General features: G+C 40.2%; 1 protein-coding gene and 1 long non-coding RNA gene across 13 annotated transcripts in view; one reads left to right on the plus strand and one right to left on the minus strand.

Annotated features, from left to right (window-relative positions):
- Positions 1–1,461: 1,461 nt before the first annotated feature.
- LOC123784870 (uncharacterized) lies at positions 1,462–14,384 on the plus strand. The gene is made up of 4 exons (XR_006777564.2): positions 1,462–3,525; positions 4,866–4,976; positions 5,823–5,961; positions 11,849–14,384. It is a non-coding gene; the product is annotated as an uncharacterized LOC123784870 (long non-coding RNA).
- The window catches only part of CREM (cAMP responsive element modulator), a 69,501-nt gene continuing 57,725 nt past the window's right edge, over positions 3,626–15,401 (minus strand). For 5 of the 12 annotated variants that reach the window (XM_087857865.1, XM_045786375.2, XM_087857866.1 and 2 more), the window contains 3 exons: positions 13,677–13,712; positions 9,763–9,919; positions 4,316–4,870 (listed from right to left, as the gene is read on the minus strand). In XM_087857865.1, the coding sequence (XP_087713991.1) occupies positions 4,726–4,870; positions 9,763–9,919; positions 13,677–13,712 (338 nt within the window). In that variant the 3' untranslated portion in view covers positions 4,316–4,725. Of the gene's footprint in view, positions 4,871–9,762; positions 9,920–13,676; positions 13,713–15,401 lie in introns of all 12 variants that reach the window. The other 7 variants (XM_045786372.2, XM_045786378.2, XM_045786380.2 and 4 more) reach the window with 3 other exon arrangements.

Genomic DNA, 15,401 nt, shown 5'->3' on the forward strand with positions numbered 1-15,401 from the left:
TAAAGAAATCTGAAAACTTGAAAATTAAGACCGGCTTGGAAATAACGAGGGTTGCAACTTATTTGAGCAAGTACAACAAAGGTATGGTAAGGTTAGTTTTCTCCTTTTACTCATCATTTCCCATCCCTGATGGAATTATGAGTGAATGTGTAAGGAAGATGGCCCTGAAAAGAAATACCTTTTCTTTTTTTAAAGATTTTATTTATCTACCTGAGACAGAGAGAGAGAAAGCACGAGCCGGGGGGCGGGAGGGCAAGAGAGAGCGAGAAGCGGACTGCAGCAGGGAGCCTGACCCGGGGTGATCCTGGGACTCCCGAGATCATGACCCGAGCTGAAGGCAGATGCTTAACTGACTGAGCCACCCAGGGGCCCCTCTGAAAGGCTGTTCTCTTAAATCTCATTCTGAGTCAGCTATCACACAGTACCGCAAGGCAAAATGGATCTTTGAAGAACAAACAATACTGTACTAAAAATGCTTTGCGCTAAAAATACATTTGGAATTCTAAAATGTATAAATATGAAGTGTAGCTAAGATGGATGTATATGGAAATAAGCTCTACAAAAGCAGAAATATTGAAATTGCAATATACCATGGTCGAGTAGTTCAGAATCAGGCCTGGGTCTTCAGCACGACCCTAGAAAAGACGAGCCACGTTTCAGGTCCCGAAGACCTTGCACACATGATAAACAGAGGTCGGTCAGGGCCTCATGGCTGGCCAGTTGGCAGCTGCTCGGCTTGTCCCACGCAGGTCCAAACTGCTTCATTATTTTTGGTTCTAGACTAGAAAAAGTGTGTTGGTTTCACAAGTCCTCTTTTTTTTTAAGGTGTAGTTTAGACACTCAGAAAACAGACCGTACTGGACATGAGAAGAATATCTGAAGAAAATTGAGAAGCGCGGTTGCTGACGCAAAACGTCCGGTTTCCGGCGAGTCTCGCGCTCAAACACGTTTAAATACACAGCGGAAACTCATTGTCTTTATTTTCCCATCTCGCGTGATTCAACATCGTGAACTACCTGGTTAAAGCTGACAAGTGGTGTAATCCCACGACTCGGGATCGGTCATTTCTACATCCCGAAGTCCCGATTCTGAAGATGTTCGAGGAGCAATAACGCAGGGGCAGCTCTGGCTTCCGCAGCACGGCTCCGCGACAGGCACACGTTCCTGCAGCTGCCTGCTGGCTGCCTGGCCGGAGGGTGTCGTGCCTGCTGGCTGCCTGGCCGGAGGGTGTCGTGCCTGCTGGCTGCCTGGCCGGAGGGTGTCGTGCCTGCTGGCTGCCTGGCCGGAGGGTGTCGTGCCTGCTGGCTGCCTGGCGGGAGGGTGTCGTGCCTGCTGGCTGCCTGGCGGGAGGGTGTCGTGCCTGCTGCCTGCCTGGCCGGAGGGTGTCGTGCCTGCTGGCTGCCTGGCGGGAGGGTGTCGTGCCTGCTGGCTGCCTGGCCGGAGGGTGTCGTGCCTGCTGGCTGCCTGGCCGGAGGGTGTCGTGCCTGCTGCCTGCCTGGCCGGAGGGTGTCGTGCCTGCTGGCTGCCTGGCCGGAGGGTGTCGTGCCTGCTGGCTGCCTGGCCGGAGGGTGTCGTGCCTGCTGGCTGCCTGGCGGAAGAGTGTCGGCACTGCTGTTTCAGGCCGAATGCAGAGCTGGCAAGCCGTGCTGTTTTTAGTAGCAAACGTTTTTGTTTCAGGGACAAACGGGAGGGGCAAGAATGGGAAGTTTCCAGAGGCCCCGGAGAGCGTGGCTCGAGCGCCCCTCTTCACCAGCTGACGCGCTCCCGCGTGCCCCTTCCTGCACACACCGCCAGCTGCCTACACACCGGTCTTCCAGAGCCCGCTCGATCCCACGGTGATGCCATATGTTTCACAGAAGCCTGAAACCCTCCCAGTCCCAGGGGGAGAATCTTCACTAGCAGTCCAGAGCGTTTACTTCCACGCTCCCGGCCAGTGACTGGTTACGGAGGGAGGGGATAATGAGAATCTAGCGGGTGAGACCCTCGGAGAATCGTCGGGTGCAGGTCTTGTGTGCAAGACTTCTTTGCTCTTAAAACAGGACAGAAGGAAGGAGCACTGCCTATCGTTCCCTGTCTGGTGCCTGCAGCTGTGGCAGCAGAATCAGGATTGGGGGAACCAGCCTAAACAGGGAGCAAAATGCCTACCAGGAATCTGGTTGCCTTGCCATTGTTAAGTCACTAAATTAAGCAACCCTGGGATTTCCTACCTCTGGGCTTCTTGTTTTGTGAGGGAACGAAATTTCCTATTGTTTAAACCACTGGGGAGGGGGCAGACATCTGCTTTTTGTGACCCCAAGTAACCAGACACAATCCCCTTCGTCTGAAATAACATAACCCTGTTTTATAGAGCAGAGCACACAGGCGAACGCATGCACACTCCCTCCCGCTCTTACAAACTGAACTCTCCTGTGAGTACTAACGTTCTCCTGGATTCAAGCTCCTTGGAGAAGAGCGCGTGCTCCGTATTCCCCATCCAGAATACCCTCCTCCCCAGCATTATCACTTACTTCAAAGGCCCAGTTCAAAATCTGCCTCCTCCGTGAACAGTTTCCTATTTAATCCCTGCTACATCTGTCTCTAATTCTAACATACGGCATTTACTGTCTCTAACTTTTTACATCTTGTCTGCTGATCCTTGTGTCTCCCTCTCAATGTCTACCACACTGAGCACACATTTGATTTACAGGGACTGACTGAGTATAAAGCACCATTTTCCTTCACCTGAAACATGGGATTTTCCTTTCCTCTTTTCTTCCTTGTCTTCTTGCCTCATCTTACTTCTCTGCAGAAGACAAAAATTGAGATAAAAGAAATTCAGAGCTCAGACTCTGAAGGAAGGTTAAGTCTTTCTAAAAAGAGCCAAAACCAGCATGGCCTACCTTCTGGGAGTTACAGCTAAGGAAGAAAGAATGGTGGCACGGCGGGGGGACAGCATTAGACACCATACCAAAGACCTCCTGTTCTTGTACCTCCCTGGCACGCTGACCAGGCCTCACCACTGAAAGTAGGAACTGGGGCCGGGGGCATCCTTAACAAATCAGAACGTATAAGAGAAGATATAGCAGAGTCTCGCACATGGGAGGCATTCAACAAATGTCTCAGAGTGAATGAGAGATGACAGAGCGTCTTATGATTAGGGCTTCGGGCTGATACCTAAAGCTTTTTATTATAAAGACAGAATGAAATGTAAATACCAGTAAGAACACTGCTGTCTCGATGTAATGGACTTCATCTGAATGTGCTGACATAAAAATCTTTGATCTGATATAGACTTCAAGCTGTTTTGAAATGGAAAATAAAATCTTGGGTTGTTTTTGTTTCTGCTTGAGAGCTCCTGTGGCTGTTAGCTAAAACTCAAAACAGGGCCCATCTGCAGAAAGGCCTTGTCCATCATCACATGACCTGAATCTCTCGTAGCTGCTCTTCTGCTTTACAGCTCCAGGGCCATCCCTCCAACGAGATGGCGGAAAGAGCATCTGCAGAGAGCATAACCCGGTGTAGAAATTGGCTCGCATACCCTTGAAGGTAGGCAAATACAATTTTAACTTTTACTTTTAGCACATTCCAGACATAAAAATTTGTTGTAACTTTCCTTAGGTTCATTCATCAAACTGACACTAAGAACTTCTGCAAGATCTTTTATATTACACAATAGAGTAAAAACTGTAGTAAATATTCAGATAGTTAAATGAGCACCAAACACTACAACATGTAACCAACATGGTTCTATTAAAAACTCTCTTCAACTATGGCATTCAAGGACAGAAATACAATACTTTCTTTACAAAGCAACTAATATAAAAATCTGCAAATGCCATAAATTCATTTATAGGCTCTTTTTTCTTTTCATATAGGCATGTCATTAGATTCTTTCGATTTTTTTCTTTCTTTCAATTCTTTCCTGAGGTATTTTTTGTGGTTTGCTTTTATTGTACTGCTGGATGCATTATCTTTGATCATCCTTTCCTAAAATGATTTTTAAAGACCTGCAAAAAATTTTATTGCATAGGACACTATTCATGACACAGAGGTTGGGAACTGCAAATATGTGGCATTGGAACAAGTCTTACAAATATTGCATTTTAAGAATTTGTTACATACATTTTTTTTTTTTACAGCTTGTCTCTTTTTAAAAAATTGAAGTTACAGCTAAGAGTTAACTATAGTGAAGCATTTTAGGAATGTCAGAGGTTAGAGAATACGATGAATGATACAAAGGAAAAAAGCCATAATTCTTGCTGGCTATATATTGTATTGCCTTCAAAAGCAACTGTACATGTTGTAATCAGTTCATAGTTAAATATTTCTACTAATCTGTTTTAGGAGAGCAAATGTCTTTCAAAGTTTCAAGTTCCTCTATGAGCTTCTTGTTCTGAACTTCCAGCACTGCAACCCGACTCTCCAGACATTTTACATATTCTTTCTTTCGACGTCGACATTCTTTAGCAGCTTCCCTGAAAAAAAGTAGAAGCGAAAGGGCAAACAAAACATTTTTTTTTTTTGCATGCTATTGACAAGCAGACTGAAGTAAGCTTGGTAAATGTGATCATGGCTGCATTCCAAATCTTGGAACAGCGTTCCCAATTCAATGTCAAACACTAAGCCAAACTGGATTCTTAAGGGTCACAAGTGTCCCTTCCACGAGTCCTTATGGCAATTAGTAGAATTGCTGCATCTCCTGCCTTGATTAGAGTTCATAATAAACAAGGTCCAAGTCAAAGACAGTTACTCTGCTTTATGGCAATAAAGATCTTTGAGGGCCTTGAGTTCCTCAATGAGAGTCTTGTTTTGGTTTTCAAGCACAGCCACACGATTTTCAAGACATTTGACATATTCTTTCTTCTTCCTGCGACACTCCCGGGCAGCTTCCCTGGAACCAACACAAGGCAAATGACTACAGGAACAACCTCCCAGCACAATCCAGACTGGCTCAAATGAACTTCTGCCCCCCAGACTCAACAGCCAATCAATCCTAGGTAAGGTTTGTACAAAGCCACACAACAAATGTAACCAAGCACATGCCTTTTGTAAGATTACTTTCAAACAACAGGAACGACTTGAGAGCACGATCAACGTGTCCATCGTTGGTTGTAAATGCTGTTTTCTTAGGGCACACATTCCATGATAACAGTGACTAGAATGGTTTTCAGTAACCTAAAACAATAAGACCACATCCCCACGTGGAATTTCTACAAAAACATTTACAGATCCTTTCAGTTCTCTTAATTATTTTTGTCCACCAAAAGCCACATATTCCGTCACAATAAGTTAACTTTATTTGGTCAAAAATATTGGAAAAATTAATCCTCAGAAATTTGAAATGTCAATTTTGGAGACTTTGTTTCTTCAAGACTGAATCTCATCAGTAAAACAAATAAGCTCGACCATGACTGCGAGAAGCAGTTTATTGGCTAGAAAACAACGTGGATAAAGACAACAGTAAGCAAGTCACACACATTTTCATAAACCAAAATGAAATGGACTACGCTGCTGAAAATTAAGGAAGGGAAGAAGGGAGGGTACAGAATCCAGCACTCAATAATTCAGACAATTTAAACCCACGAAGTGAGAGCACCAATATTAAAACTTTGGAAAGGAAGCTACTATATAACCCAAAAGTGTATTTCAAGACTGTTTTTCAACCACGTGCATTTCCTACCCAATACACTGTCTTCAAAGCGCTGTCGGCATGCCCAAAGGAAGGAACAGACCAGCCAAAGCAACAAACACAAAGACACAGATGAGTTAGTCGTTTTCATGCATAACCCCGCCAAAAAATAATAAATAGAGCTAACATTTTTTCTCTTTCTCCTTTTTTTCAGGGTGAGAAGGGGTGGCAACTACATCATTTAACTCCTCTGTAGAACATACCCTCTGATAACAGTGTTCTTTTGGAGGAGTCAACTGAAAATAACTGCCTTTGGGGTACACTTCATATCAAAAAAGCCCACGTCGAAAGAGGTAACTCAAACATATATTAACAAGAGTTGTGTTGGTTGTCTAAACACTAGTTACTACAATGCTAGCTAGCGCTGCTGCGATTCTGACCCAGGAGTGACGTGTACGACAGATTTGGCCAATTCTGTTTTATTTTTAGGATAGTTGACTCACTAACAACTGGTTATCTGTTTTTTCTCCGCGGGACTAAGTGTCAGCAGAAAAAAAGACCTTGAAATCCCAGTGAACTGCAGGAAAAGATCAACCCCTACTTCCTAGCCAAGAACAATGCACTCACTCTGTGAACTCACAAAGTTCTCAGACTTCTCAACTAGTTAACAAGAAAATAAAAAAATGTAAGAAGTGAACCGAATCTGATAAATACAGATGGATTTAATCTACATGATGCATGGGGAAAAGTTGAGAATAAATCCAAGCACACTCATAAAACTTGCAACTCTTCTACAAAGGAACTAAGATACATTGAGGAATACCACTGTTTTCATGATTGAATCATTATATTAAATTCTAGATCTGGAAGGAAGATAATCACTTTACAAAACAAATTATCATTATAGGAAATTTTACATATCTAATAGCAGTGCTGTGATACTTATTTTTTAATTTTCTTTACCAAGGTCCACTATTTATTGTAAATATGATAATTCATCTCTCATGTGGGAACGGTGCAGGTTACCCGTCAAAATGTTCCAGCACAAAGCTTTAAATGATCGCATCAGTAGGTGGTACATTCCTAAGTACTTCCCTGCTATGGAAAACACCTGTTTCTTCTATTAATAGTTAGCTCAGTTTTCAGGCTTCACATTTGTCTGGCTATATCCTCAGCATGGGGAGGAAATACACGGCAAAGAGGAAATGTTGACAAAGCTGTAAAGAAATATAAACTGTCGCTGGGCTGGGAGAAATCTCTATCAGATCTATCATAAATGCCAGCCAAAGAATAAAAATGGAATGTAGGAGAGGTCTTTCACATTAATAAGTAAAACCTACATACGTTCCATGAAGTTAAGTCTGAAGCTTACTCCGAGGTCTCGGAGGTGACTCTGGTGTAGTGCAGCGGGCAGGCTCTGGAAGAAAGACTGCCGGATTGCATATCCAGGTTCTGTCCCGTGCATGACCTTAACCAACTCGTTACTTAACCACTCTGAACCTCAGTCCCTCATCTGGAAAGTAAGGGTAATAACCAGACCTGGTCTCACGTGCAAGTTATGTGAGTTAGAGAAACAGTAAAAACAAAGCATTTAAAACCTGCATATGGTACTTGCTCAGCTGAGCCACCTGTTAGCCATCGCTCTTCCCTCGTCCTGCTCTGAAACTGAGATCTGGAAAGCTAACACAGACCCTGCTCAGAATCCCTCGCAGCTAGGGATTCTAGAGCTATTTCTCGCCAAGGAAATGTGGGCTTAACATGCTCCGAGGGTCTTCCAGGAGAAGATTTCGGAAGAGTTAGACTCAGCCGGCCCCAGTTTTTGGCTCTGGCCCTTCTCCCTTCTTCCTGCCTGATGCCACGCCTAGAGACGTGGCAGCCACGTTGTGACCCTAAGAACAAATGTCACCTGCTGAAGCTGACGGCAGTGAGGAGAAGCCTGGATCCTTGGTGACACTGCTGAGCCTTTGTTCTCGCTGCACTTACCTCTGGACCAGCCACATAAGGTCAAAGTAACACCTGCGAGGTGAAGGCTCCATTTCCCTCGGTTATTCACAGCCCAAACACTAATGCTACCCAATAGCTGTTATCAGCTAACTATTTTTTTAAAACCTAAAATTTCATGATTGTTTTCCTCAGGGAAATATCTTATGTACGTGTAGGTAGTTGTGGGGCATATCTAGAGGAACCCACTGCCTAATATTTCACTATTTCATTGATAGTTCTACTGACAACATTTTTTAATCTAAAAATAAAGGTACAGAATAATGACAAAAGGGAAATAAGAACGCTACTTTCTAGGTCTTTCTATTTATTTTCTTTAGGAAAATAAGACATCAACGAACAATTTTACAATGTGCATTATTCCCACACTTTATATTTCTAAACTGAACTTTACAATGTAAATTCTGTGACCACAGAAGCAATTATTTTCATAGCTCCCTGAGATCTCTGAAAGGACAGTTTTAAAATATCCATATTCCTTCACCAGATCTAAGTTAGAGATCTTTGATAGCAAGACTTCCATAAAACAGCTATGTGTGATACTATGTAAGCCCCACCCATTCAGCCCCTTCAGGATTTCTGAGCAAAATGCTGACAATGAAAAATAGGAACCCAGCATGACTGAATTAACCAGGAACAACCACTGATAAAGATGTGTGTATCTTAATGATCCTATTGCTGGTAACCTGTTGCACTTTCCAGGGTACAAAACTCCACCTGGAGATCTGCAGTAACTACAATGTTTGGGAACTAAAGCCAACTTAAGGAGTCCTATATTATATCAAAACGTGACATTTATTTATTTAGATTTTATTTGACAGGGAGAGAGAGAGCAAGCACAGGCAGGGGGAGCTGCAGGCAGAAGGAGAGGGAGAAACAGGCTCCCTGCTGAGCAGGGAGCCCGACATGGGACTCAATCCCAGGATCCCGGGATCATGACCTGAGCAGAAGGCAGATGCTTAATTGACTGAGCCACCCAGGCGCCCTCAAAATATGACATTTAAGAGCATGTGAGTAAACTGAGGATAGCTGCTACTGGTTCACATTCAGTTACAAAGGACTGTTATGAAGTCAGTACTTATTTCTGACTTGTAGTGGCTCAGAAGCCACAATTTCTAACTAATGCCTACTAAACAAACCACCGCCATGTGATCCTGGTCAGAGGCAAGCACATGATGTCATCTGAAATGTTTTGTTTTCTTACAATGAGGACATGATTTAAACACTTAGGAATAGGGTGACCAGAAGACTGGGAGAACTCTTAGACTACTCTGTTCATTTTGAAAATCAGATTAACTTGCACCATTTTCTATCATAAAAACTAAACCAAGAAATAATATACAAGTCAAATTGAAGAATTTTGGAAAACAGCATTTCTATGACATACTCCTGTTTAAAAAATAAAATTAGAGAAACATAGTACAAGAGTAAGTGAGAAAATGAGAGTGAGAACTGAAAGTACATATGCTGTAATATTAGTAGGTATCTCTAAGTGATGGGGCTCTGAGTAATTTTGTTTCTTTCTGTTGCTTTGTATTTGCACTTGACCAAAATTTATCAGAATTAATATGTATTTCAGTATAGTAGGGAAAAAAGGTTACAAAATAGATAAAAGGAAACTACATATAAAAAGCTTAGAAAATTCCATTTATTTATTTATTTGAGTGAACTCTACCCCCAACACAGGGATTGAACCCATGACCCTAAGATCAAGAGTTGCATGCTCTACCGACTAAGCCAGCCAGGCGCCCCTTTACTTAGGCTTAGAAAATCTTCACTCACACTTAATTTTGCTCATAAAGAAACAAAAGAATTACACTTATCACCTACTTTACAAAGGAAATACCAAGTAAAAAATAAATCTTTATTTGTAATAAAGCCCTTGCATCATCATTAAGAAAATTAATGTATCTTCTAGACATTACCCTTACCACACGTAGGGATGTGCCTCCTGCTGATGAAATGGTTTCCCGGCTAGGCACTCTGATGACAAGACAATCTAATTATCGTCACATGCAGAGCACAAACCCCAAAATGCCACAGAACACGTAACTTGGGAGAAGTGGCTTGGGAAAAGCAGTTTTTTTAAAAGCTCCACAGCAATAAGTTATGTGTCCGATAGGTGGTTACTGGTTTCTGGTGAAACATCCTACCTGTTTTTCATTAGCCTCAGCTCTCGTTTGCGTGTTGCTTCTTCGGCTAGTTGCTGGGGACTGTGCAAGCTTCCTGGCGAGGCAGCCATCACTACTCCCTGTGGCAAAGCAGTGGTAGGGGCTCGGATCTGGTAAGTCGGCATGTCACCAGTGGCGGCTGCAATGGAACGAAATATGACAAGTTTATATAAACAATTTACAATGTGATCTTTTATATAAAACTGACCTGAAAATAACATACTTCTTTTTACATGTCATAAGAAGTGACCTTGCTAATATTTAAGATGATTATTTTGAGCATTAAAGTCTTAGGTCAAAGATCTTCAGCACTTGAAACAGTAATACCAGCGTGCTCTATACAGTTAAGGTAGAAAAATGCCCCCGTGCATTTTAGAAAGGTTTTTTTTATCAAAAGCTACATTAGGGAGGCTTTCCAACTGCTCTCCGGGGGGGAAAAGCCTTGATGTGTTTATCAATTCACATCATGTAAATACTTTCACCATGGCCAATTTCAAGCTACCAGGGTGACCTCACGGAAGGTGGAGATGAAAAGACATACGCAGTAAGTAGCACACCATACGGTTAAGAGAGATGCAAATCACCTCAAGAGCACAGATAAAATTATGAGAAGTGATGAGTTTTGAGTATTTATTGTTTTTCACATAACTCATTTGTTAAATACATATGTATTTCTTTATATATATTTAATTTTAAACAATGGCTCTTTTTACAACCAGCTCACAAAAACCCTGAAAATTTAATAATCACTCTAGCAGACCAGTGGGAGCTGGCTCCAGCATACCACTGCAAAAATTTTAATTAAGCAGAACATCTCTATTCTCTGAATGTTCCAGATAAGAGATTTCCCTGTACCCTACACCATGCCTGAGACAGTTACTGGATGTCTTTAAATACAAGTCCTACTACCAGAAGATAACTGAGGTATTAGAAGGACAAACCTGGCTTGCTGTATTTTCAGTTTAAAAACCAAAACGAAATAAAGAACAAAACAGCAAAGCTCTACTTAAATCTGGTTTCTCTGGGGGATGATAATTTTTGTCTTAAGTAGGTTTCTTGAGATAATAATACATTTCTAAGTATTCATTTAAAAATTTTTCTAATTCTAGTGCATAGTTAAATGACAGACTTAATATTTACTTAGTATTCATGTTGAATACTAAAAGTCCTCCAAGTTTCCTAATTTATACTCAACATTTGCCTTTCTACTGTAATGAACATAGCTTCCTAGAAGAGACAGATGGATTTAAGTGATGAAATATGTTCCTACCACCACAGTTTCAACTTTGAGAATATATGGTCCAGAGTTAATCTGACACTCTAAGAGATCACAAAATTCATGCTGTCTCAAAGCTGACTGCAAGAAAAAGGGTTTTAAAAAGTTACCAAAGCCTACAAAAATTGGTCTGAACCAATGCCAATCAAAATAGAAAACACAGCACTTCCATATTTCATTAAAATACATTATAACCATTGAGTAAGAACTGAAATTTTACCCAAAAGGGACACAAAGATTTTTTTCACTTAAATAGAGTATTACAAATGAAAATAGCTAAGCAGTTTAAAAGGTTAACCAAAAACTGATCTAGATACTCCTTTTGGGTAAATGCCAGGTTTTTTTTTTCCCCCTAGAGCTTAAGAATTAGGTGAAAATATTTTTTAAACTTTTAAAATATGGCTTTGGGGGAAGATCATTAAAGGTCTTCATAAGATTAACAAAAATACCACTTACAAGGATGCACTGCTCCGTCCTTCTATATATAACTTTAAAAACAATGGTGATAAAGTAACTGATAAATAAAAGGGTCACCAGCAAAATCTCTATCAATAATAAACTTGGGAAAAATCCTAAATTTGTTTTTGTGACTATTTAAAATACTGTATACACAGTTGTCTCATTATACGTCATAGATTATCTTTGCTTTGAAATATTTAAGAAGATAATTTTTAGAAGCTTTAAACTGTTAACTGGCTAAAGATTTTTTTATATTTTAATCATATTGTCAGAGGAGGTAGAATGGAGCAGAGAACAACAGCTCTCTCCTCTTTTCTCTTTACCCACATCCAGGGAAGAAGGTTACAGGATAATAAAGGTTGAAACAATGGAACAGCTGGAGACTACACAGGCTTTCTAAAACTGGAACAATAGCCAGTGACGAATGAGAAGTTTATGAGAAGTTTACGTGTCATCGTGTTGACATTCGCAGGCGGCATGGATGCAGACCTTGGTCTAGGGCTGTTCTTTTGCAAACTCTGGTCACAAAGAAGTGTAATAAAATTAATAGAGGGGTTTGTTATACTCTCTCTCTCCCTCTCCTTTTGTATACATCTGCTATTTTCTGTCCTATGAAGTTAGAGCAGAATGCTCATACGATGTGTAAAAGTTAGTTTAAAAGTATCCATTCTTTTTTAAAAAAGGGGAAAGAAAAGGGGGGGATAGGTGTACTTCATAGGTGAAAACTAAAGTTCATTCATTGGTCTTACAAGCAGAAATGGTTCTAAACTTTTGCCTGTTTCCAAAAGCTGAAACAACCCTCAAAGGAACACATTTGGCGCCATGAAGGATAAAAGCAATTCAAAAGAAGTATTCTTACAACATTCTGAGCAACAGCTCAGGAAAAAGATATCCCTTTAAAGTAACTTGGAAGGGGAGGATATATTTGGATATATATTAGTTCTGGGAGGTTAGCTAATAAATTGGGTTTTATTGCAACATTTCAGATATACTCTATATTTATTTTCTTCAACAAAAATCAGATTGCAGGTCATTAGTTCAAGACAGAAATAGGAATTGGTATTAATTAGTAGGAATTAATATACATTTCTGTAATATCCTAAAGAATCTTTATGATGGTATACTTTTAGTGGTCACAGAGTAAATGTCAATGGATAAATTCCATATGCAAATATGATTTTATTAGTAAATACAGTAAAAAGATATGGGCAAAGAGAATCTCTTGTTTTGAGAACGCCCAAACGTCAAAAAGTTTGGTGTTGAAAGAAGTGATAAAAAACCCTTTTAACTTGGCTAGCTTCAGTTTCCAATATCCTCAATTCAGTGGCAATTTATAGCAGATTCGATACCTAGAATCACAGTTCAAAGAACCACCTTACAGTCTTTGATGACATATTCTTATCCCTGAACTCCTCGTAGAAAGGCCAATTCCTCCCTGTCCCATCTAACTCCTAAATGTGTGTCCACGTGATTTATTCTAGAATTTCACTGTATACAATATTTCTGACAATAAATGAGTCACCAGCGGGGCTATCATCTTGTGACTGAAGAAAGATAATACGAGAAAGATACTTATATACTAATTTTATTCTAAGGCAACAAAGACTTTAAAGACAAGTCAGAGGTGTCTTCTTTAGCTTGGTACTCCCTACACCCTAGCACAGTACCTGGCACATGGTGGGTGCTCGGTGGGTTTATACGCACACCGCGAAGGAAATTTTGAACTTGCCAGGCTTTTGCCTAGGCCCACTGTCATTTGAATGTTTAAAATAAGCAGTATTATTATTATAAGACTACTATTAGCTATTATTATAGCTAAGCCTTTAAGTCTTCAGCACTAAGACGTGGGAAGTCCTTACAAGATGCTATGTACTTATTCAAACTGGCATTACTTCCTAATCTTCCCTTACATACTAGTCATCTCACCTGGCATTTGAGCAGCAGATTAGTTCTAATTACAGTGTACTTCCCACTGTCTACCTCCTGACATGAATTTTTTTTTTTTATGTTTAGTATGAAATATTTCATGGAAAAAGAAAATTCCTAGAACTCTCAGTTCTGGTCATTAAGCTTCATACCTCTCTTCGCAAGCTTTAAACACGGTACAGGAGAAAAAGCATGGGATCTGGAGTCTGGATTCTAGTCCAGCTCTGCCACTTACCAGCCATGTGACTTGGGGCAAGTTCAGTTTCCTCATCTGTAAAATGGGGATACATTATCTCATTTAATACTCACAATAAACCCTGTAATGTATGTCAAAGTGTCTAGCACAGTGCCTGGCACATGGTAGGCATTCAGCAAATGTTAGTTCCCTTCCTCTTCCCTTCCTTAAGTTCTGAAAGACAATGTTCCAAATTATGCTTATACTGTATATTAGTTAAAAGGCATATAACATCCATAAATATATTTTCCCCTGGAGTTTCCCTTCTAACAAACCTGGGTAATAGAATGATTGAAACGTATGGCTCTTATCCCTTATTTGGTTTAAAAATATGCCTATTAAAAACTTCTAAAATTTCTACTATATTATATTCCTTTAAAGAATAAATCATTAAAAGATAATAAAAGTCCTTTTCAATGTTTATAATCATTTAGAATAGAACCTCAAAAGTGGAGAATCACAAGTAACCATATGATACAGTCTCATCAGACCGGTAATAAGAAAACTAACTGAAAAGCCTCACAAGTCAAAGAGGTGCTTGTTTCTTCCTAACAAAGAAAGAAATAAGAAACTCAGCCAAATGCCTATCTTGATAGTTTTTGAAGTGGAACAACTTATCCACATCCCAAATGGTGGTAATTTTGTTTGTTGATTTATCTTCTAATTGAGATCACTGAGCACATTAACTGAATTGAGCACATTATCTGAATAAAAACATTTTTATAAATGGAGCTCCTGCCTTCATATGTCATTTCGCTAGGTGTCCTTATCCCAAATCTACCTAAGTAACAAGCAACGGAGCTAACTTTGAAGCCGTACTGGTAAGCAGGGGACTTCTTTTCCACAGCTCCAAGAAGCTACTGACATCTTCACTTTTCTCTTTTTCGTTCTCTCCCTCCCTTCCACCGTGCCAGGGCACACAATTTCCGAATCAGCCTTGTCCTTGCCTGGTGTCTCAAAACCTTTCCCTTCTCCACTGCTCTATTTTTTCCAGGAAAATTAAACTCTACATAAACACAACTATTAAAGCGCTGAACATTTTCAAATTTGGTACAATAACACTTGGACCACAAAGAATTAAGTCATTAAGTATTTTTACTTTAAGTTACATATAAGGGAACTTCCTGAGTTGTTGAAGTGAAAATTTTAAGAGTCAAAAAAAAGTCTATGTAAAAGATGAGACATTTTATAAATATTGAAATGAAAAGTTCTATATATTATCAAATATATATTCTATTGCCCTAGGAGAGAAATAATAAATAGTCTAGAAAAAAATTCATTTTGACTACTTAAAATGATGCAAGCTTTATTTTGTATGTTTTCTAAGTAGCGTGTAGTATGTTGTGGTAACTCATCTACCATTAGCATGAATTTACCGGGTGAATTTTGAGGAGCGATGTACTATGGTGTGAGCAGAACCTGACAAGGTCTGCTCTTGAAGTCTGAAGGTCCAAACTGGTTCACCACTTGTTAGCTTTGTGGGCTTGGGCGAGTTCTACACCATTCTGATCCACGTTTTTATATGAAAAATGAATATAATATTATCTGCTCTGAGTGCATCAGGAAAAATACATGAAAAGTGTTTCTCCTCTTGGGTATTTAAATAGAGTTTCCTCAGCGAGGCCTGCCTGGATCCTTTGACCTATGTTACCACTTCCTGTAGGTCTCTCACCATCTGATCGTTTGATGGCACTGACCACATTTGTATTTGTATTTACACTGTAA

This window comes from Ursus americanus, chromosome 31 (genome assembly GCF_024610735.1).
Source record: "Ursus americanus isolate L20-20 chromosome 31, mUrsAme1.1.p, whole genome shotgun sequence".
In the NCBI taxonomy this organism is placed as follows: Eukaryota; Metazoa; Chordata; class Mammalia; order Carnivora; family Ursidae; genus Ursus; species Ursus americanus.